The sequence below is a fragment of the Polypterus senegalus genome, chromosome 3, assembly GCF_016835505.1.
Source record: "Polypterus senegalus isolate Bchr_013 chromosome 3, ASM1683550v1, whole genome shotgun sequence".
Classification (NCBI taxonomy): Eukaryota; Metazoa; Chordata; class Cladistia; order Polypteriformes; family Polypteridae; genus Polypterus; species Polypterus senegalus.
Genome location: NC_053156.1, coordinates 173,064,214 through 173,088,256, shown reverse-complemented (window position 1 = coordinate 173,088,256; position 24,043 = coordinate 173,064,214). Strand labels below are relative to the sequence as shown.

The window sequence follows — 24,043 nt, the reverse complement described above, 5'->3', positions numbered from 1 at the left end:
AAAAAGTTTTAATCAGTAATGTAACTTTCCCTGCAGTGTCAATATGCAGCACCAACAGTTGCAGACACATCTCCTCCTCAAAAGAAGTTGGCAATGGCGGAGCTTTTTGGTGAGACCTTTACACAGAGGGATATGGTCAGCAAGGCTTTTGCTGACACCGTCAAAGAGGAGGTGGTATCCTATGAGGCAGCAAGTGGCATTCCAGTCAATTGTGATCCAGTGACTTGGTGGAAAAGCAACAAATGTAAATAAATACCCTCACCTTGCCACAATGGCAAGACACCATCTTGCTGTGCCTGACACTTCAGTGCCTAGCGAGAGGGTGTTCTCAGCAGCAGGGGACATAGTTACAGCAAAGAGATCTACACTTTCCCCAGAAAATGTAGACATCCTCATGTTTTTGAAAAAAAAATTGTAATTATAAGCTCAGGTCTGCTTTGTTTTGCTTTCTTCTTTTTTGATGATGTGGACATAAGCTAGTTTTTACTTCTCTCTCCATGTTCAAAGTAAGAAGCAATGATGCCTTAAATTGCATTTAAAGTTGTTTTTTATTGTGTCTACATTAAAGGAAATAGCTATCATGCCCTGTATTGCACCTTAATTTGTATTTATATAATTGAGTGGAATGAGTCGTGAGTTGAATGTTTTTTAATGGGCAAAAATACTTCACTAAATAAACGGAGTTAAATTAGTCTTGTCTTTTTTTTTTTTGCTGACCTGAAAATTGATCCAATCCGTGACTTAAAACCGTGATCCGATCCGAACTGTGAGTTTTTTGATCCGTTGCACCTCTACATAACAGTATTTATGTACAGTATGAAAAAGAGGCCCTAATAAGTGTAATCTTTGCTAAGGTAATGATTCTTCATCCTTGATTTAAATGCTGAGACATCACTAATATATTGGAGAGTCTAAAGGATTTGCGTCTAGTGGTTGTTATAAATCCTTGAAATTTTAAAAATCTTGTGTTTTGGGATTATATTTGGAAAAGTGATAAGGGATATCCAGAACAAAGGCAAAACATCTGCAGCAATTAACAGATACTGAAGTCGAATATACAGTATTGGCAAAGAGTTGTGTTTGTGCAGTTCACCAAAGTACTGAGCAATTTTGTTCTCAAAAGGGTATGGTCGGGAAAACAGACTGTTCATTTGCTTACATAAATTTATATTCCTTTACTTGCAATGCACACAAACTACATATTTACCTAATGTCTATTAGAGTTTTTTCTGCACAGTCATGTTTTATTCTGTATCTGAAAGATGTTCATTACCCAGTTTTAAGTGAATATGTGTCTAGAAATTGTAATTTGAATTAAACTAATCATGTTCTTGGTTGTATATGTCTTCAAATAGCACAGCATATTTTTTTCATAATTTTATTTATGGTTCCTTAGTTTTTTTTAACAATATACATACAGTGCATCCGGAAAGTATTCACAGCGCATCACTTTTTCCACATTTTGTTATGTTACAGCCTTATTCCAAAATGGATTAAATTCATTTTTTTCCTCAGAATTCTACACACAACACCACCTAATGACAACATGAAAAATGTTTACTTGAGGTTTTTGCAAATTTATTAAAAATAAAAAAATTGAGAAAGCACTTGTACATAAGTATTCACAGCCTTTGCCATGAAGCTCAAAATTGAGCTCAGGTGCATCCTGTTTCCCCTGATCATCCTTGAGATGTTTCTGCAGCTTAATTGGAGTCCACCTGTGGTAAATACAGTTGATTGGACATGATTTGGAAAGGAACACACCTGCCTATATAAGGTCCCACAGTTGACAGTTCATGTCAGAGAATAAACCAAGCATGAAGTCAAAGGAATTGTCTTTAGACTTAAGAGACAGGATTGTCTCGAGGCACAAATCTGGGAAAGGTTACAGAAAAATTACTGCTGCTGTGAAGGCCCCAATGAGCACAGTGGCCTCCATCATCCATAAGTGGAAGAAGTTCGAAACCAACAGGACTCTTCCCAGAGCTGGCTGGCCATCTAAGCTGAGCGATTGGGGGAGAAGGGCCTTAGTCAGGGAGGTGACCAAGAACCAGATGGTCACTCTGTCAGAGCTCCAGAGGTCCTCTGTGGAGAGAGGAGATCCTTCCAGAAGGACAACCATCTCTGCAGCAATCCACCAATCAGGCCGGTATGGTAGAGTGGCCAGACGGAAGCCACTCCTTAGTAAAAGGCACATGGCAGCCCACCTGAAGTTTGCCAAAAGGCACCTGAAGGACTCTCAGACCATGAGAAACAAAATTCTTTAGTCTGATGTGACAAAGATTGAACTCTCTGGTGTGAATGCCAGGCATCAAGTTTGGAGGAAACCAGGCACTGCTCATCACCAGGCCAATACCATCCCTACAGTGAAGCATGGTGGTGGCAGCATCATGCTGTGGGGATGTTTTTCAGTGGCAGGAACTGGGAGACTAGTCAGGATAAAGGGAAAGATGACTGCAGCAATGTACAGAGACATCCTGGATGAAAACCTGCTCCAGAGCGCTCTTGACCTCAGACTGGGGCGACGGTTCATCTTTCAGCAGGACAACGACCCTAAGCACACAGCCAAGATATCAAAGGAGTGGCTTCAGGACAACTCTGTGAATGTCCTTGAGTGGCCCAGCCAGAGCCCAGACTTGAATTCGATTGAACATCTCTGGAGAGAACTTAAAATGGCTGTGCACCGACGCTTCCCATCCAACCTGATGGAGCTTGAGAGGTGCTGCAACGAGGAATGTGCGAAACTGGCCAAGGATAGGTGTGCCAAGCTTGTGGCATCATATTCAAAAAGACTTGAGGCTGCAATTGCTGCCAAAGATGCATTGACAAAGTATTGAGCAAAGGCTGTGAATTCTGAGGAAAAAAATGAATTTAATCCATTTTGGAATAAGGCTGTAACATAACAAAATGTGGAATAAGCGATGCGCTGTGAATACTTTCCGGATGCACTGTAACTAGTCATTCGTAATAACTGAAATGTAATTTTAAAAATAAACTTAAACAAAACAATATACAGTGCTTGTTTTTTGCCAATCTTAAACTGTTATCATACAGTATATACCTATTACAATGGAAATACTCTTTGTGTTTAAACTGCCACCTACTTTTTCAAAAATAATTTTTGCTGTGAACAACACTTGACTTCTTGGGAACACTTTGAGTTTAAATACTTTAAAACTGCATGCATTACTCATTTACGGTTATGTAACAAGACCTTAACAAAAGGTCCTTTTGATCTTCATTACTTTTATAAAGCATAAGTGGATAAGTATAAATTATTCATCTCCATGAAATTTAGCATATTAAGACCCTTTGAAATGATGGCAAAACCACTTGTAAATATGAATGATTCACGGGTCTTACACTGATGTATGCAAGATCAAAAAAAACATATCTCATTTCAGCCACCTTGGACCATTCCAAAGTGAAAGTTGCATTGCAGCGATTTTACTGATGCTTTGTATGTGTTATTAACACCAAAAGAAGCCTTTGTTAAGGTCTTGTTACATAAAAATAAATGTGTAATAGATTTTTTGCTGGACCTAAACCAAAGTTTTAGCTTTAATCTCTGAACCTGATAAATGTTGAGTTATAGAGGAACACTGTTACTGTAGGTGCATTGAACGACTTTCCTTTGTAATAACAGTAGCGGACTATCTCTTTTTTTACACCTTTATCACTGCAACAACTAATAAACTGCTTCTGTACCCATAAATCTGCCTCTTCTTGGCTATCAGCATTTTACTGTAGTATCTTTCAAATACCAAGAACTATGATTTTATAAATTTGTGCCACATTATTTTAAACACCCTGCTAGTTTAAAAAAATTAGCTTTCTTCCATGCATTTTTGTACATTTACAAAAGAGTTCATGAGTACATATGTAACTCCATGGTTTTGTACTTTTAGTACTGCTACTATTACAACTATACTGAAAGCTTTAGACACATCCTCCATCGTTCAGTTTTCTCCATTCTCATGCATTAAACATAACAGCACACTCAATTTTGGGACATTTATCCAATGTATTGGTTAGTTATACTGCAATATACTGAGACATATGCACTGCAACTCCATTGTGTCATTTACTAAAACACTAAAACATAATCTTTTGTCATGACCTGCAACTTACTTTAATTGTCTTCTGTAAATTTGCATTTTAAACTAGGCAGTCAGTTGTACATTATATTGACTTACTCTGAAAATGTGACGAAGTAGCATAATAATAATAACAGAAATACTGTAATAAGTTTTATTTATATAGCACTTACACTCATCCTCAAGGTGAAATATTAATAAATATTTTTTAAAAGGGTAAAAGTATTTGCATTTGAAAATACTTTAAAAAGTACAGTTTCCTAGAAAACCTACTCAAATACAACAAAAAAAGTGTAATTTGTTACCTTCTACCACTGGCTAGGAATGACTTAAGCTGCTGCAGACTGAAAGGTAATAGTTTAACTGATGTTTACAAACTTATGTAATCAGGATGACAAGATAACAGCAAGTACAAGAAGTTAGCCACCAATTCTTGTCAGATTATGTCAATACCAATAAAAATAAGTGTAAAGAAGGTGAAAATTATGAAGATTGCAAAGAACAGGTACTCTGTTTGAAATTGCAAGTGAGATTTAAAACAGAAGTATTAAAGCAAGTGTGTCAGTTTAAATAAAGAAGATAGATGTTATGAGAAACAGAAAGAAATTAAATTGAATTGCAATAGCCAAAGATGTGTTCAGCAGAAGAAAACTTCTCATCACCACCAAACTGATTAGAATACAGAAAATGTAAAGTTGTGGAGTAACTTTATGGAGCAAACACGTGGATGCTAAGGAAAATAGCTATTAAATGTTTGAAAACATGTAAGGTGTGGTTTTGGAGAAGAATGAAGAAAATATGCTGGATGGGAGTAGTAATAATAAGGTGGTACTGAGAAAAATAGGAGAGGAAAGGACATTCCTGGTTGGGAGGGGACACCATTCTCATTCATACCAGTCCCCAATTTAGCTGTGAATGAAACCCATTATTTTGATTGTTAGTGTTCTCATTCTACCACTCCAGTAATTTCAAAAAATGATATTCTTTTTTCTGAGATCACCATCCAGTTGCTTTAGACCGGAGTAGATCAAAATTTCTTAGACCCTTTTGTGTTTTCAAATGTTGTATTGAGACAGATATTGTATCTTATGATTACGGCAGATTCTGGAAGACCTCCCCAATCCTTTCTTTAATGACCATGCTTGATTCACCAAGGAGGAAAAGGACTTATGATTGCACTTGACTTTGCTGATGCTTTGGTGATCCCTAACACTAATAAAACCCAATCCTTCCCACTTATCCACCCAATTTCCTATGAGTGTGGAAAGTAAAGGCAGCATCTGTTGATAAAACTTTTATGTTTTTATTTAATGTGTTAGTTGTGTGTGTTTGTATTATACAAGTACCATAGATTTTTATTTGGGAAAAAGTTGTGATTATTTATTTAAAATGTGAATGTATTTTTATATTTTACTGACATTTCCTTAATATAAGCTAATGCTTTACCTGCTAAATAAACTTAGTTTTTAAACTTGTAACATCTGTCAGTATAGCTTGTAGTTTTTGAATTATACAAGGTAAAGTATATACCCTCTGGGTATTTGCCATAAAATGGACTCATACTCCTATGCAAAAAAGGATTTTTTATTATTACTTTTATACTTTGTTAGTTATATCAGTTTAGTTTTGTATCTGATTTGCCACTTTGTGTGTATATTAACAGTTAATCAGTTTATTTTCACAAGAGTTTTCTGTAATTTAGGAACTTCAAAATAAAGCTACTACTTAACAGTGTAAAACTTCATTTTTCTGTTCTTTTCCAGCTTGAAGCACAAGCAGAAGCAGCATCAGCAGAAGCTTCAAAAGAAAAGAAGCTAAGAGAGAGAAGTGAGCAGTATGCTAAACAACTTGAAGAAGAGCTGGAAGGGCTAAAGGTGCAGTGAATTTTCTAAACTAAAACAAAGTTACATTGCATTTTAAGTACATTGTGGAACACTTAAAGAAATGAATGATAGGTAGTTTTTCCAATTTCTTTTTATAGTCCACAGAATCTCAAGGCATTTTATCAGGTTAGAACTATGGACACATTGTTGTATGTAATTTATTATATTATCATTCCATACTGTGAGTTATGACAAGTATGAAATAAACAACGAAACAGTGTTCATCTTATTATTTTATTTATTTATTTTTATTGCAGGCCTTTATTTTATTAGTGGCCAGTAATGCACTGTGCATGTTATAGTCACTGCTTTTTAAGCTGTTATGTTTATAGTTGCATAACTATACCTAAACTTATCTGTATGTATTATAGAAAATACAACACCACATAACCTTTAATATTATTTTCCTGTCATATCTGCTAATGGGCATCATTTAATAACTTCATTTTACATAGTGTTATTAAAAACACTAAAAACAGCACCATTGCAAGCCAATCAAAATTACATTGGTCTTGGAAAATGACAAACATAAACACAATCATAGCTACATCCTCCTGTTCTGGTGTAACCTTAATTAATTTTTTAATTGGATATGGCATAATAAAACTAATAATAAGTCTTACATCATGAAACTGTCACTTAAAGATGATGGATGTCTGCAGTTAAAAGTCAGTAAGACTGCTGCTGCCGGTGACTTTTGCTTCCCTAAACTTTGTTCTTTTTTGTTGTTCAGTGTTCTTATTCCACCATGTACCTGCTTACTCAAGCCATCATGACCTTATATCTTATTGGTGCACTAATGAAACCATCTACACCTGAATAGGTGCACATTGATAAGAGGAATCCATTTATTACCTGTGTCAGTAACATCAGTGAAAATGTGAATGCATGTTTTATTCAGTTAAATATTAGCAAAGTAGGACTGCTTCTTTTAGGAATTCCATCACACCTCAAGAGAATTGAACAGTTCCCATAGAGTACTGGATCCCCCAAATCATCAAATCAACTTAAGTGACAGACCTTGGCATTACCCCTTGACCCTGAATTAAATGTTTAGTCTCGCATCTCTTCTGTGGTCAAGATTTCATTCTTCCTGGTGCATAATATTTATAATTCCAGTTGCTCTTTTCATTGTCATGATTTCATTAATTTTCATTTCAACTTTTCCTCCCAATGAATCGACAGAAAGCAATATGTTGAAAAGGCAGATGTTACAATACTGACTCGGACTAAACACAGGGATTCTGTTGCAGTGCATCTGGCTCAAATGCACTGGTGTCCTTTTTGAAAGAGATTCCCCTGTAAAAATATATATAGAAACAACTTTAGTGCTTATCAACACTGCTTACTCTGTAAAAACCAGTCAGGACTTTTTTTCTGATGCCAACAAATGCTCACAACACAAATCTTGAAAAACATCTGTGGTTCTTTCTCCTTGGAATTCAACCAAGATAAGTTCTGCCAGGCCTTCTTAACAATTACATTTAAAGACATGTGTCTTCTTTTTAGAATTCTAGAAATGTTCACTCAGTATCTGCTTTCTCAAATATACAATATTTTTAAATTTCATTGTATCTCTAGTAGTATTTAATTTTTCTGTTCTCTATTTTTGATGTTGGGTATTATTCTAGACACTCTTAGTGTCCATAAATACTGTAATCTTGCTACTACTTGAAGTAGTTTACAATTACTCTGGACCACTAATTTGGCACATTCATATTGTATTGTTATATTGCTTGCCTTGTAAAGTGCCTCTTGACTGTAGATGTTATTAAATTTAGGCATATAATATGCTGCTTCTGCGTTAATAAAATATTACATCCAGTTCTGTATACAGCGATCAGCCATAATGTTAAAACCATTGACAAGTGAAGTGAATAACATTGATTATCTCGTCATAGCAGCACCTGTCAAGGGGTGGGATATGTTAGGCAGCAAGTCAACAGTTTTTGAGGGTGATGTGTTGAAAGCAGGAAAATGGACAAGCATAAGGATCTGAGACACTTTTACAAGGACCAGATTATGATGGCTAGATGTCTGGGTTAGGGCATGACAGGTCATATGGTGTGTTCCTGATATGTAGTGGTTAGTGCCTACCAAAAGTGGCTCAAGGAAGGATAACGCGTGAACCAGGGATAGGATCATGGGCTCATTGATGCACATGGAGAACAAAGGCTCGGCTGCCTTGCCTGACCCAACAGAAAAGTTACTGTAGTACAAATTGCTTAAAAACATAAGGTTGCCCATAAGAGAAAGGTGCTAGAATACACAGTGCATCACAACTTGCTGGATGTTGGGCTTTTTAGCTGCAGACTAGTCAGAGTGCCCATGCTGACCCTGTCCACTGCCAAATGCACATACATTGGGCATGTGAGTGTGAGAAATGGGCCTGGTTTGATGTATCATGTTTTCTTCTTTAACATATGGACAGATGGGTGCTTGTACATCATTTACCTGGGGAAGAGTTGGCAGCAGGATGCACTATCGGAAGATGGCAAGCCAGTGGGGGCAGTGTGATGCTCTGGGCAATATTCTGCTGGGAAACCTTGGTCTCTGGCACTCATTGGATGTTATTTTGACACATACTGGCTATCTAATGATTGTTGTAGACCACATACACTAATTATTTGCAACGGTATTCCTAATGATGTTTGCTTAAGTCAGTAGGATAATGCACCCAGCCACATTGCAAAAGTTGTTCAAGAATTTCTTGAAGAACATGAGTACTAGGGTGTTGTAACATGTTAGCCATTATGAATGTAGTGAAAAGTCAAGCAAAATTACACCTTTTAATGATCTTGCTTGAAGAAGGGGCCTGAGTTGTCTTGAAAGCTTGCATATTGTAGTCTTTTTAGTTAGCCAATAAAAGTTGTAATTTTGCTTGACTTTTCACTACATGAAGAACATGACAAAAAGTTCAAGGTGCTGACTTGACCCCCAGATTTCTATCCAATCATGTAACTATGGGATGTACTAGAAAAACAAGTATGATCTATGGCAGCCCCACCTCAGCTTGCAGGACTTAATGGATCTGCTGCTAATGCCTTAGTGCTAGATATCAAGGGACACATTCAAAGGTCTTGTGGAGTCCATGCCTCAATGGGCCACAGCTGTTTTATCAGCATGAGGGAGACCAACCTACACAATTTTAGACAAGTGGCTTTAATGTTGTGGCAGATCCAGTGTACATTGGAACCTCGGGTCACGAATGTCTCAGAACACGTACAAAACGGGTTACGACCAAAAAGTTTGCCAAACTTTTGCATCTGTTCACGGCCACACACTCGGGTGACGAACAAGCCAGTTTCCCTTACGGTTCATACGCCCCAATGATTTTCGCAAGTGTTCTATCTCTCCCTGTACTTTTTTCTCGGTCAGACATTCGTGTATTCGCTGTGAAATCTTTGTGCTCTATTTCGTGTGCTTTTGCATTCATTTTGCAATTAACCATGGCCTCTAAGCAAGTGAAGAGTGGTAGTGTTGGTGAGAAGAAAGGTTCGAAGAAAACTGAAATCGAATTAAAGAAAGAAATTATTGAAAAGTATGAGTGTGGTGTTCGTGTTACTGATCTTGCCGCCGAGTACAAGAAGTCAAAATCTACGATTTCGACTATTCTAAAGCAGAAAGAGGCCATTAAAGCAGCTGATGTTGCAAAAGGAGTTACAGTGTTAACCAGGCAGTGGCCTCAAGTGCTGGAAGAGGTGAAAAAACTGTTGGCTAGTGTGGTTGAACAAGAAGCAACTTGCAGGGGATAGCGTAAGCGAGGCGATGTTATGTGAGAAAGCCAGGAAGATTCATGGCGATTTGCTGCAAAACTATCCTTTTATGAGTGGCAAAGGAGAGGAATTTAAAGCCAATAGAGAATGATTTGAAAAATTTGGCAAGAGAAGTGGCATTCATAGTGTGTTAAGGCATGTAAAGGCTGCTAGTTCGAACGCTGAAGCCGCGAAAGAATTTGTGAAAAATTTCACAAAACTCATGGAGGATGAAGGCTGCATCCCGCAACAAGTGTTCAACTGCGACGAGACCGGATTGTACTGGAAGAGTATACTGAAGAGGACCTACATTACCCAGGAAGAGAAGGCTATGCCAGGCCATAAACTAATGAAGGAGAGGTTAACCATTTTGCTGTGTGCTAACGCTAGTGGTGACGTAAAAATCAAGCCACTACCCGTTTACCAATTTGAGAACCCTCATGCTTTCAACCAGCACAATGTAAACAAAGCCAGACTGCCCATGATGTGGAGAGTAAACACAAAGTGTTGGCTCACAAGGACCTTGTTTTTGGAATGGCTGCACAAGGCTTTCGCTCCCGCCGTGAAGCAATATCTTGAAGAGAATAATCTGCCTGAAAAATGCCTTCTTCTAATGGACAATGCACCGGCACATCCTCCAAATTTGGTTGACGATATGGTCGAGGAGTATGACTTTATTAAGGTTGTGTTCCTCCCCACCAACACGATTTCTGTTCTGCAGCCCGTGGACCAGCAGGTTATGTCAAATTTTAAGAAGTGGTACACCAAAGGACTATTCGCCAGGTGTTTCAATGTGACCGAAGAGACATCTTTGACCCCTGAAAAAGTTCTAGAAGAACCATTTTAATATCGTTCATTGCATCAACCTCATCGATAAAGCCTGGGAAGACGTCATATACCGGACCTTGAACTCAGCCTGGAAGAAACTTTGACCTGAATGCTTTCCTGAACAGGATTTAGAAAGATTTGAGCCTCCTGTTGTGGATGAGATTGTGTCCATGGGTAAGAGCATGGGTCTTGAAGTGGACAAGGAGGAGCTCATGATGGAGGAACTCGCTGAACTCCAGCAGGAGCAGCATAAGTTGCTCACCAAGGAGCAGTCCTCAGGGGAAGAAGAGGAAAGGGTGCTTATAAAAAGTGATGCAATAAAAGCCGTCATGGAAAAATGAAACGAGTGCCAGGGTTTTTTCGAGAAGAACCACCCTGACAAAGTGGTTGCGAACAGAGTAATAAATATGATGAACGACCGTGTCGTCACGCATTTCCGAAAAATTTTAATGCTTAGGAAAAGGCAAGTCACATTAGACTGCTATTTTGCAAAGCCTGATCCACTAGCTAAAAAGCTAAAAACACCAGAAACCCAAGAAATCACAAGAGAGAAAACACCTGAAGAAGAACATCCCTCCATCACGCAGAGGGACTCTCCCTCAAAACTGTAACCTCCTCTCCACCCAGCTTCCTCCTCACTTCCTTCATGCCAGTACTCGACTCACACAAGGTTAAATTTTCTTGGTTGTTTATGGTTAGGTTTTGTATGAATTAAGTATTTTTTCATTCAAGTTTTCATTTTTTTCCCCAGTGCTTAAAACTCACTAAAAAAAGTGTTTATAGTGAGCGGTTCGTAAGGCTGTAGCGTGAACTCTTGCAATGTTAGTTTTCTCTGTTCAAGGTTTTCTCAATGTTATTCAGTGTTTTTACATTTAGTTTACTATTACACTGTGCATTCTATGGTATAATTAACTATTTTTGTGCTTAAAAAACTTAAAATATATATATATATATTTACATACAGTTTGTACGGTCTGAACAGATTAATTGTATTTACATACAGTCCTGTGGGGGAATGAGTTTGGTTCATGACCAAATCGGGTTGCAACCAGTGTTTTGGAACGAATTACGGTTGTGACCTGAGGTTCCACTGTAGATGGAAGTGAGACCTGGTATTAGTTTTATAAGGTGTTTAGTTAATATCTCCTTGTTTTAATTGGCTACATTAAGTCTCGTAGACTGAAGAGTACACTATAGAAATTATCAGAATGAGGCAACCCTGTGTATGTTATAGTTTATTGCTTCCTTCAGGCAGGAATTCTTTGTGTTGTTTTTCTTTTCTTTTCACCTGCTCATCCAGGTGAGAGTCTCAGTTGGTCTGAACTGGCCAGGCTACCTTATTCCTTGTTCAGTATATGTCTGTCATTAATCTTCCCTTATCTGTTCTAGTATTTTTCCCTGGTACAATGCACTCACCTCTAATACCAGAGAGGCAGATATTTTTCTCTTTAAGTCTCCCCATGTCTTTGAGCGAATCACATTAATTTAGAAACAGTCCAGCAACCCACTCTAAGAACCTAATTTCAATTACTGGTATGCCATTCTTTCAGTTACTACAGAGTAGGGCTGATCTGATGGTCAGTGATATCACCCATTGCTAATTGGCTGAACATATTGTCAGTGTAAATAAATATCATTGGCTAGTTTCGAACATTTGTTGAAGTTTCCTTAACATGCCAAACTATAGCCATCAGACTTTTTATTTTTTTTTGCAAGCCTCAAGAAAGCTTTCAGGCACTCCTATTTGCAACAAGATGTGAGTGAGATTCCTGTGCTTTGCTGATTTAGCAAGAATGATCTGCATTACTTCCGCCAAGAAACTGGTTTTAAAAAATTGTGGTGATGTATGGGTATGTGGCTGTGCAGCTGATTGTTATTGAGTTTTGAAGGAGTGCGCTGTAGTTGAGGCAATACAGCCTGATCACTGCATCATGCACAAAGTTTTAATGGGTAGAATACTTGTAGCACCATGCCACTGTGGTACTCACAGACTCTGAGTGCCTATGGTTTTTCGCTCTTTACATCACTCTTTTAGGTAGTTCACTATCCTTAAAATGGCTGACTGTGGCTGTACAAGTTGGAATTCTTTTGAGACTTTGACCGGTTTGCCCCTTTGAAAGGGTCCCCTGAAGCTACTAATTTGTGTGATGGAATGTCAGCTCATTATGTGGGTAACTGACCCACAGGTTAATGCAAATTATCAGTGATACTATTTTTCATTCACCATCTATTTTTTTGAACCTGCGTATTCTAGGCAACGTTTCTAGGCAGATGGAGCTTTTTGTTGTAGTGTTATATTTTACGTAATTTATGCAGTGAGATTTGGGTGCTCTGCAAGGAAAATGGCAGTGTGGTTGGGCAGTGCTTAAAGTGTGCCAGTACCAGTGGTGCTCGAAGCTTCAAGAGGACCCCAACACCTTTGATATCATGTACTAATATACAGTAAAACCCCGCTTATGTTCCAAGAAATCCCAGCACCAAACAAAATAGCATTAAACAAGGTCATCTTAACACATAAATAATGGGGATAAGTGAAACAGGACAGAAAATAAAAACGTTTATCTTTTTTTTTGTTTTATTTTGTAACATGTATAATTAAATTTATTGCATTCATTATAGACATTTTTTGTTGCTGATATTGATTTTTATTCATAAATCATTCATGAAAATCAAAAATATTCCAGTAAATACATAATTTATGTTTGTGATGGCCCTTAATGAAACTGGAAATGCAGCAGCTGCTTCTGTATCTCCACTTGCCACTTCTCCAGTATTCTGTATGTTATGAAGATTGTTTCTGTTTTTAAATCAGTGCAACCATCATTGACTAGCTATGAAATTTTCACTGCCAATGTGGTTAAAAATTGATTTAGCTTTTTTCATTATGATTGCTTGACTTAATGACATATTGTGTTCGACTTCATCGTCAATCCAGATGGAAAGTCGTTTTTCCATTTCCTCAATCACATTGCTTCTGGAACGGGTAATTTTTGTTGCAGAAGTCGTTGCTGATGATATGATTTTCTCTTTATATATTAAAGACAAAATATGCACTATAGCTGAAATATGATTTTTTTTTCTCAATAATGTATACTGAATCACTCAGTATACTTGGTCCATAACATGTAACAAAGAGAATAAATAAGGATGTTTGAGTAAAAGTAATTAGTTACTTCTGGTTTCCTGCTGGTAGATATTTACTCAAAATGTATTTTATGATAAGGCAGATTCTAATTTGAGAGTTTCGTGCCAGTACATCATCATGATTTGTGTCAATTTTAAATTAACTTGGAATGAATCTCTTTTGAATCATTGTGATTACATTACTAAATACTGCCATGTGTGCTGAGCTGCAAACTATTGCGTCCAAAATAAAACTCCTTTACACTGCTGCCGCACCACCCAGTGTGGATAGTTTCTGCAGTACATGAGTAGAACACTTAATTATTCGTAATACACAAGCTACTCTCCATCTCTTTACCCATGACCACCCTCCCACTCCCCAAAACCAGAGAAACAATGGTATCATACATTGCCGATATTTAAAATGATGATGTGAACTTTTAAGACAATGCAACGCACTACTACAGAAACCTTGTGAGCATTGGTGAGAATAGCGTTGTTTGTTCTTTGGGAAACTGAATGCATTTTCTGATTACATGGTTTCTGCTCTACCCCCAGTCTAACAAAACATTCACAAAACTGCAGCTTCTGTGCAATTGCATTGGTCAGTCTCACAATCTCTCGTGCCCTCACTTATGAACAAGACCCTAGGACAAGGGAGTCTTTCACCTTTGAGGCACCTTATCCTACCAACTTACAGAGATCGAGCCACTCCTTTGCCAAATAAGGACCACAACCTCAGATTTAGAAGTATTCATTCCTGGCCACACTGAGTCAAACACACATCAGAAATCACTGAGGCCAAGAGGATGATATTATCCGCAAAAAGCACAAGTGCAACCTTTGGGTCCCCCAGACTGAGTACTGTTTAGGCTTTAGTGGAACCTTTATATTCCATCTTTGAAACTGATGAACAGTATGTGAGGTATATTTTGCAGCATCCTTTGCTCGTTCTCGTTTCTTAGAACACCATTCTTTCCATTAAATATTATGAGGTAGAAGATCATTAGTATTTTCCAAATCCAGAAAGAACAAGCATAACAAGACTATAAAATTTCCATAACCTCGGAAAGGACAAACATTTGTCCCATTGGCGCACAGTCAGAACTAAATCTATATTGTTCCTTCTGGCTTTGAGATTCAAATGTGTGACAGAGTTTCTGTTCCAATACTCTAGCATAGGCTTTCCTAAAGAGTCTTAGGTTATGTAATCTGTCATTAATTGTGCTATATACACAATGCCCCTTTTCAAAAAAAAGACTTTGCTTTCCACACAGCATTGGAGAGATGTGTTAAGCAGAGCACTCTCAATATGTGGTGCTTTTTGCACTAGTAGCCAGATTTCATCCACCTCTAGATGTCAAACAGATAAGTTTAATAGTAAATATATATAGCTCTTTCTGATGCATTTCTGGAATCAGTGACAGTTGGATTAAATGCATTTAAATAAGTAAGATTTACAATAGGTCATGGAAAAATATGTAGAAAAAAAACACAAAAATTTTTATCACTCTGGAAAAAGCAGGTTAAAAAAATATAGGAGAATAGATGAATCAGTTAGTTTTTTTTTTGTTGGAAATTTAAAAAATTTAAACTGCTGAAAAATATTTTTTGGGGACATAGGTGGGAAAATTGGTGTAGAAAAATAATTTAAAACTTTGAAGGTTTTAAACTCTTCAGACCAACATTACTTACTAAATTTCTGATTATTTATATTAGCAACCACACAATCTTTTGGAAAGTGAAAAATTAAATCAGAGAACCTGCACCCCGACTTGTCACCCTAAGCAAGATTTTTAAATTTTCTTGGAAATGAGGAAGTTGCAAGTTTCGCTTTACTCATGATTTTTCTTTATTCCATTACACATAAGTACAAATTTCCATGTTTCACATGTTCAGATTTTTTACATACTTGGTAACCATCCAGTCTGGATTGTTTAGAATAACAAGGTTGATACTGTTTATTTTAGAACATTCTCATATAACAAAGATACTTCCAGTCAAACTATGAAAAACTTTCATTGCAAAACATTCAACAATCTATTTGTGATAACAGTTTTTGTAAATGTATATTTTGTTTCAGAATACTGGCCAATAAATTAAATTAATGTATATATTTAAGTGGTTCAGATGTCTCACCCATTTGATTACACCCTGATTGGCATTATTTTGAGAAGCACTATTTTGTATTTAGTAATTAATTCTTTGTCCTCATTTTCCTCTTAATATAAACTTGAACAGCAAAAGCAAGTAGGTCGGTCCCCTGGGATCAGCAATGTGGAGCATCAGCAAGAGATTGCCAAGCTCAGGTCTGACCTAGAGAAGAAGAGTGTATTTTATGAAGAAGAGCTATCCAAGCGAGAGATGATGCATGCAAATGAGCTTAAAAACTTGAGAAAGGAGCTGAGGGATGCCGAGAGTCAGCAGCTGACACTCAAGAAGGAAATAATGATTCTGAAGGATAAGTTAGATAAGACCCGAAGAGAGAGGTAAGTAAATATTTTGCTTCCGTATTATGATATGTTTTAGTGTGATCAGGAAATTACAGAATCACTTTTCTCATTTGCAGTTTATATGAAATAACATGAATTTACCACTTCCTTTGCCCCTTTTTTTACAGTCATTATAGTTTTATCCATTATATACTTCAATTTTATTACTGAATGTAATATACCCATTACATTGAACTTCTTATTTATATGTGGTTATCGAAGTAATGATACAACTTAGAATGAAATTGATAGAAAATGAGAAGATAGAGAAAAGCAATGTTACAAATTGGTACTGACACAGTATTAAAAAAAAAACAAAAAAAAACTTTAATTTTGTTACACTAGATTTCTGAACACTTTTTAACCAGTATGATTAGACTACATGACAATGCATTTGATAGGAACACTTAATAATGTGTTGCAAAAATAAAAGTGGTGTTCTTATTTCTACAGAGTTGTGTATGTGTTTGCTTAATCACTTCTGTATTATGGGTGTAACCTATGAGATATATGTAACATAAGGAATCATATTTCTGTGTTTTATTTTTATCAATTTGCTTTTCATTTTTTTTTTTTACAGTCAAAGTGAAAGAGAAGAATTTGAGACAGAATTTAAGCAAAAATATGAAAGAGAGAAAATATTATTGATGGAGGAGAACAAAAAACTTTCAAATGAATTAGATAAGGTGAGACTTTTAAATGGTTAAGATAGTAATCTTGCATTGGAAAATGTGTGCATTTTGGTTACAGTTACTAAATAGTTTTATATATTCTAATGTAAAAGAAAGCATTTTGATTCCATAGTATGGGCCATAGTAGCAATATGCTGATCAGAGCTAACCAGGCTTCCCCATCCATAGCAACCTCCTCTAACCCTTAATGGGAAATACCCACATTTTCCCAAGACCTTCAAGAAATATAATCCATAAAGCATACCTTGGGTCTGCTTCTTGGTTTACTCATGATTGGCCATGACTGGTAAACCCCCGTGGCAAGCTCCTACAGAATATCCTATGTAAATCCTATTTAAGTGCTCATAACAGTCTGCAGAAGATACAGTTCTTCACAAAGATCCTCCCATATTTCTGAACTCCAGATCCTGCCATGGAGATTGAACCTATTAACCTTGCACAAAAACCTAATTTTAGTCCTTTGTACTAAAGATCTCTTTTTTCCCCACTTATAATCTGAAGCTTGTGACTGTAGGGGAGGATGAAAATATGGACTGACCAATAAAATTGACTGCTTCATTTGCAAAACTTATGTCCCACTTCAGCACCCTACCCCAGTCTTGTACAGAATTAACAAAAATACTGCTGCCTGGGTCCATTGATCAATCTTGCTGTCACTTCTACTGTCATTTGTGGGCAAGATTCCTAGGTACTTCTCAACTTGGGGCAGCGTCTTATCCCTTACTTGCAGATCAAGTAACTGAGAGGATGTACCAGTGCTTCAAATTTGGGAGTTCTAATTCTCATTCCAGCCAAAACATAATAGGCTATGAACCATTCCAGTTCATTCCAGGGTTCATATTTTAATGATGCAAATGGCAACAATATTATCTACAAAGAGTAGAGATTCATCACTTTGATTCCTAGGCTAGATAACCTACGATAATCAACTATGCCTTGATAATCCTGCCTGTAGAAGTTCATCCAAGACGACTTGCAACATTTGGGATGCAATTGGTTGCATTTCTTTTGGTTTTCCAGTTGGAGCACAGGCAAGTGGAAAGACAAGCTCATGGTAACACAATGTCAGCAGCAGGCTTTGAATCCACAACCTCAGGGTTCAGACCTCCTATAAAGGGTGAATAATGTGTAGCAGTGACCCTGGAAAGTGATGGACCTTCAATAAGACACCACTCTTACGGTAAATGGGATTGAAAAACTCTCATAGCTGTACAGGTGTCTGTGCAGGGCCAAATAGCTTGTCCACTGGTTCATGGCTAAGATGGAATCTATATTGCTCACATGAATCTGAGTTAACACTAACATTGAGTTCTGAACCCCAGAAAAGTCTTTTCAGGAAAGCTAAAGAGTGTGATCCCCTGTAACTAGAATATAACCTCTTCTCCCCTTTGTAAAAATCACAACCATATCCAGTTTGGCAGTCCCAAAGCACTATCTCTGCTAGCCCTGTGAAGAAATAAAGTATACTTTTAAATCTTAATCCCCAAAAGGAAATTAGCAACCATTTTCCCAACAGCTGATACTTTATGTTGAAAACCAATGAGATACAGCTTTTCAACACATTACTTTAGTAGTGTAATTTGTGTTCCCACATACTAAGCCTGTTACGTATATATAATTTGGACTCATTCATATTTAAAGAAACATATAGCCAATGTCAAACGTATTAATGTAAACTGGCTGCTAGCAGATTAAAGCTCAGTAATGTATTCATTTAAAATATTATTAATTATATTTGGTACTGTATTCTTTTAGGAGCTAGTTAGCGCTTTTTCTTTAATTCTTTCAAAATAAGAAAAAAATAGTAAATAATAACATTAATATGAATTTGTAACAATAATACAGAGATTAGTTTTTATTTTTAAACTAGCTATTACTGAATTGAATCAGGTTAAAAATGTTTTCTGTTGTTTCTTACTACACGACAAAGATATGAGGTTAATTGGTGATTCCAAATTGGGCTGATGTGAATGAGAATGGGTGCACAAAAGAAGTTTGTTCTGAAAATGAAAGGACAGGAAAATGTGTACTGTACTTTTCTTATTTTCAAACTTCAAAGAGTTCAGTGATATTTAGTTTATCTGTAGAGGTTTGCTAACTGTTTAATCCAATAATCACCTAAGATAAAAAATATTTGCTTCACCCAGTAACCTGTACTAATGGTGCCTTTCTTTGTTACTTCGGTTTGTATTGAAAGTTTTTTTCAAAGTTGAACATTCACATCCATCAACATTTATTTGTGCAGTCATTTTTTTCTGGTTGGTAGTGTCTAGTTAAGCTTTTATAAACAAATATGTTAATACTCATTTTACCATTACACAGTAGTGTGTAAGGATGCATTAATGCATTTTTTAATAAATCTGCAGTCAAAGGCATATACATGACCTGTCTATTATGCATTTACTATATATAAACAGTTGTATATCACGCAACTATGCATAAATTTAAATATTTCTCTCATTGATTTATTGACCAGAAAAAAAAACACACACACACATAAGAAAAAACAATCTTTTATTTATTTACTTTGTATACTATATAGTGAAATTATTTTTCGGTACTTAGGTTCACATTGCCCCTTCTGGCCCACTATCAGTGCCGAGTACAGTAGTATTAGTAGTAGTGCTAGTATATCAATGACTAAAAACGGATTTATGTACTGTATGTTTCATTGTTTGGTCTATACAGTGGCATTTCTGTGAGTGTTTTGAAAAGCAACATGTTTGTTATACGTCAAGGCAGATTCAGTGAGATAATTAATATGATAAAACCAGAAATCTCCACATGGTCTTAAAAACAATATTATTTTTCCTTTATTTTTTTTTTTTTTGCACTTTAAAGAATGAGAGATCACGGTTTAAAAATGTTAGGTATGGGGTACTTAATTGAAGAAGTGCAGATTGTTTTGACATGTGCTTTAATTCTATGAAGTACAAGTATAAATAGAGTAGAAGAGACAGTTATTTGTTTACCATAATTTCTTAAAGATTTAGTTTGCCAAATCTTAACAGCTCATTTCTGCTTGACATATACTGTTCATAAAATGTAAAATGTGAACTTTCAGATGAATGTGTTTCTTCTGTGTAAGACTTTTGAATCCTTTCAGTCAGAAGTTGTCTCTACAACAAATCCACCAGTTTTTCCTTGGATGCCTTCATTAAAATAAAGTAGAATATTGTAATAACTAATAGCGAGTGACTCACTACAATGAATTCTGTGAGTTTTTAACTAAATATTTTTTTAATTAAATTTTATAGCACCCTTTTGACATTCCTTCAATTTCTTTACCTTACTCTCGGCTACCTTTACCATTAGTTTTTTCTAGTACTCTCATGACCACACTGTTTAATCCATACACAATATGTTGCTGACAGTAAGTCTGTTAAATATTTGCTTTGACTTAATCTTCAGTGCTCAGTGGATCTTTAGCTGTGAGGACATCAGTGAGCTAAAAGGATTCTGCACATTGAAACAGATAAAGTTCCCGCCCAATGTTTTCTCCTGCAATATTAAAGATTATAGGAAAAGGCTTTGTGCTGTAATCTGACACACAGAATAATTCTGAAGCCACTGAACACTTACAAAAGTAGTATTACTTATTTAAAAATATTTTTAGAAATGATTATATTATAATTGTATTATGATGAAATATATAGTTTTACATCTTTTGCTATACAGTGCAATTTATATTTCTTAATGAATATTTTAATTCAGATTTATATTGTATATATATATATATATATATATATATATATATATATATATATATATATATATATATATATATATATATATATATATATATATATATATATATATATATATATATATATTAACATAACCTTATAGGTAGTCATGATAATGTAGTGTATGCCTTGAGCACTGAGCATGGACAGCCAAAAACTGTTGTTTCTTTGTGGACAATTTCATTTCCTTTTCTGTTGTGTGAATTGTGTCTTTTTGTATGTCACAGCTTACATCCATGTTTGAGAAACTGAGTAGCAGTAACCGACAGCTGGAAGATGAAATGAGAGAACTGGCAGATAAAAAGGAGTCTGTAGCTCATTGGGAGGCCCAAATCACAGAAATCATTCAATGGTTGGTGGGCTTGTTCTTAAGGTTTTCTTTGTTGGCTGAAAAAAAGTAACATTATATATATGTGCCATTTTAAAATATTTTAATTTGTTTAAAATTGCTTGGCATTTGATGATAAAAGTAAATTAAGTAAATTCTGTGATTTTTCTCAAGGGAAAATGAGCTTTCCTTGGCCAAGTAATAATTTAATAAAGGCTTGACTTTATTTATAGACTGATAATTATATTTACATATCACATAAGTATTGCTCATGTTTTATTTGTGGTAAATAAACTTTTTTAAACATTTTTGAGGTAGTTTTATTTCACTGCTTATTTTTTATAAAGATGATATGAATAATTTAGAAATTGTTTTTTGTTGGTTAATGTAGCTTGTGTATTTTCTTTAATAATGTCAATGTTTATGATAGTAAATTCAAGTTTCAATACACCTTGTCTTTCCTAAAGGTAAGTTTCTCTAAAGTGACTTTGGCAGGAAAAAAAATGCACAAAGTTAAGAAATATTTTAGAATCGTAATATAAAAATATCCACGTCTAGCTGTTGGAGTTACTAGTTCTTGTACAACATTCTTCAAACCTTGTCATGACAACTGACTTAAGTTCTTCACTGAAGTTATTCTCATCAGTAACACTAGGGCCATCTGTAATAAAATAAATTTTAGTGGTTTGTCAAAATAAAATATATTGAATACATATTTTTATCCTTAGGTTTGCTTGCTTAACAGTTTAAATATAACTTTCAACTTGCTTTTATGATGATTTAAGTGACATATAAAGTTAGGACCTGATTGTAAAGTCTTTTGTTGTCAGCAGTTACTGCACTTTATGTATTTTTTCACATATATGTGATGTAATTTATTTGTTATTTATGATTTCCTTTTTTACCCTAAGTTGACATCCTAATGCATACCTCACATTCTTGAATTCTCCACTCAGATTTCACTCATTCTCAAGATAAAATGAAAGCAATCAAAATAAACAGAGTGTACATCTGTTTCACATTACATTCTGTTTAGATTATCTCTGGCTGTCTCTTGGAATTCGGCCTAGAAGGAACGTTTATATTGTCAGTTGAGCCTTTCTGTCAGCAGTTTAACTGTAAGATGTGTGCTTGTGGTTCTGTATTAATAACTAACTAACACATGGCAGCATGGAGAATATTCATCCTGATAGATTACAGGGACAGTAATGATCAAGAATTGGGGTTGTTCCTTTAATAGTTCAGAGAAGACCAATGAGACATTTGCAAGGATCACACAAAAGACAGTTATGAATTCCACTCCAGTGTCTGTCTGTGTGTCCTTTTTGGGTGTGCCCACTACAGAATGGAATAGTGTGTTATTTCAGTATACTAAGTAAATAGAGCTCCTGGACAAAGCAGGCAAACTGTTGATGAGTCACATCTGGTGGGCCTAACCAAGAACGTATTCATCACTGCAAATTCCGTAACACTGAAATCTGAAAAATTAACTGCAGCTATTAGGAGGCGACCCCCGAAGCCTTTGTGATGAAAAAAATTACTGTGAATAATGCATGATGCATTAGATACTTTTAACTTGCATACCCAAACACATGAACTTTCAGTCCAGAATATGTGTCATCTGACCTTTCCCAGAAACTCCTCCATGCTGCTGTATTAGAGTTTACCAATTTTTAACAAAATGCAAGTGTAAACAATCACAACCCTCATGCAAGAATTAGTTTGTGGCATGAGTGTTTGATGACAAAGGAAATGTACAGTAGATGGACGTTTGGCTTGCTTGAGAAGTATTTCAAAGGGTATAACCTAAATAAACTAAAGCAGGTAAAAATTACATAATTCTTTGAAAGGCTGTGATATATCATCAGAATACACTTCACAATGCTTTGACCCTAATTTGGGACATTGTCCACCTGGATTTCAAAGGATGACAAACACCAGGCAGTGTACTGAAGGCAGCTAACACCTTTAGTACTCTATCACTGAGTTAAGACATTGCATGCTTGTGACTTTTCTGTATCGTAGTCGACTTCAAATTGTAGTCTCTTTTCCTGAACCTCAAGAATAAGTTTTAGCTTGTGGCAAGACTCTGTTACTAGCTAGCCTTTACACCAGGCTTCATGACATTGCAGGAGTGCTTCTTTTCATAAAATTGTGCAGTCATGGTTATTTCTGTCAGTACATACCATTAACTGTAAAGACAAACTGCAAACTTGTATTATCTTTCATAGATGTTGACTTCAAGTGAAGGAACACAAGGACCTATGTGATACATAAAATTCTGCATAGGTCGCTGTATATCATTTTGGCTACCATATCAATAAGAAGTAATGTTGGTGACTACTGAAAAAATGTGTTTGTTAAGATGAGTGTTCGACTAGCTAATGTTTTGTGTAAAGTTTTAGTGTACTAATGTAATGTTTTACACACTATATACAGAAATGTCCAAACTTTGGGATTATTGTATTGGTACTTTAAAGTGAAAAATTAATAAGATGACCATTTATTGGTTACATGGTTTTGTTGAAAGCTATACATAGAGAACACCATGAAGCATGTATATATACTGCACATCACATCTGGCGATGCTTTATTTGCCTGTCCAGTGAGGCAGAAACACGTGACATTTTCAATTGAATGATGGTGGATCATTTTCTTCTATCCAATTGTGAGGCAACGATTTCTACACTAGTATATGCATTGCAATGTGTTAGAAGCAGCAGAGTGTAATGATAAACACTGACTGGTTTTCTTACAAAGAAAGATGACTTCCAGATGATGATGTGCCATTTTAGGGTATAGGCGTAACTTGCTTCACATGTGACCTAATATGCTGTTGACACTGAATTCCACACTGTCCAGTACATAAAAAGTAAAGAGGAGGTTTAAGTCAGCTCTTGTCATGTTGAAGCCAAAATGCCAAATGTCTTTTGAAAAATTATTGACGCCATAGTAAGTTACAGAAATAGAGTTCAATTTGTAGGTAGAATGAAAAAAAAGTACAATATTTCATGAAGCAACGAAAAATACCACACGCAACTGTTGCAGCCTCTTTGTTATGGTGAACCTGGTATTTGGGCTTTGATGATTTATTTAAAT

The 24,043-nt window shown here is 35.8% G+C and overlaps 1 protein-coding gene across 4 annotated transcripts in view; it reads left to right on the top strand.

The window, feature by feature from the left end:
* LOC120525692 (serine/threonine-protein kinase MRCK alpha-like) overlaps window positions 1–24,043 on the top strand; it is a 429,465-nt gene that overhangs the window by 320,783 nt on the left and 84,639 nt on the right. For all 4 annotated transcript variants that reach the window (XM_039748213.1, XM_039748214.1, XM_039748215.1 and 1 more), the window contains exons 14-17: window positions 5,861–5,971; window positions 15,928–16,175; window positions 16,759–16,864; window positions 20,844–20,968. In XM_039748213.1, coding sequence (XP_039604147.1) covers window positions 5,861–5,971; window positions 15,928–16,175; window positions 16,759–16,864; window positions 20,844–20,968 — 590 coding nt within the window. The remainder of the gene's footprint in view (window positions 1–5,860; window positions 5,972–15,927; window positions 16,176–16,758; window positions 16,865–20,843; window positions 20,969–24,043) is intronic.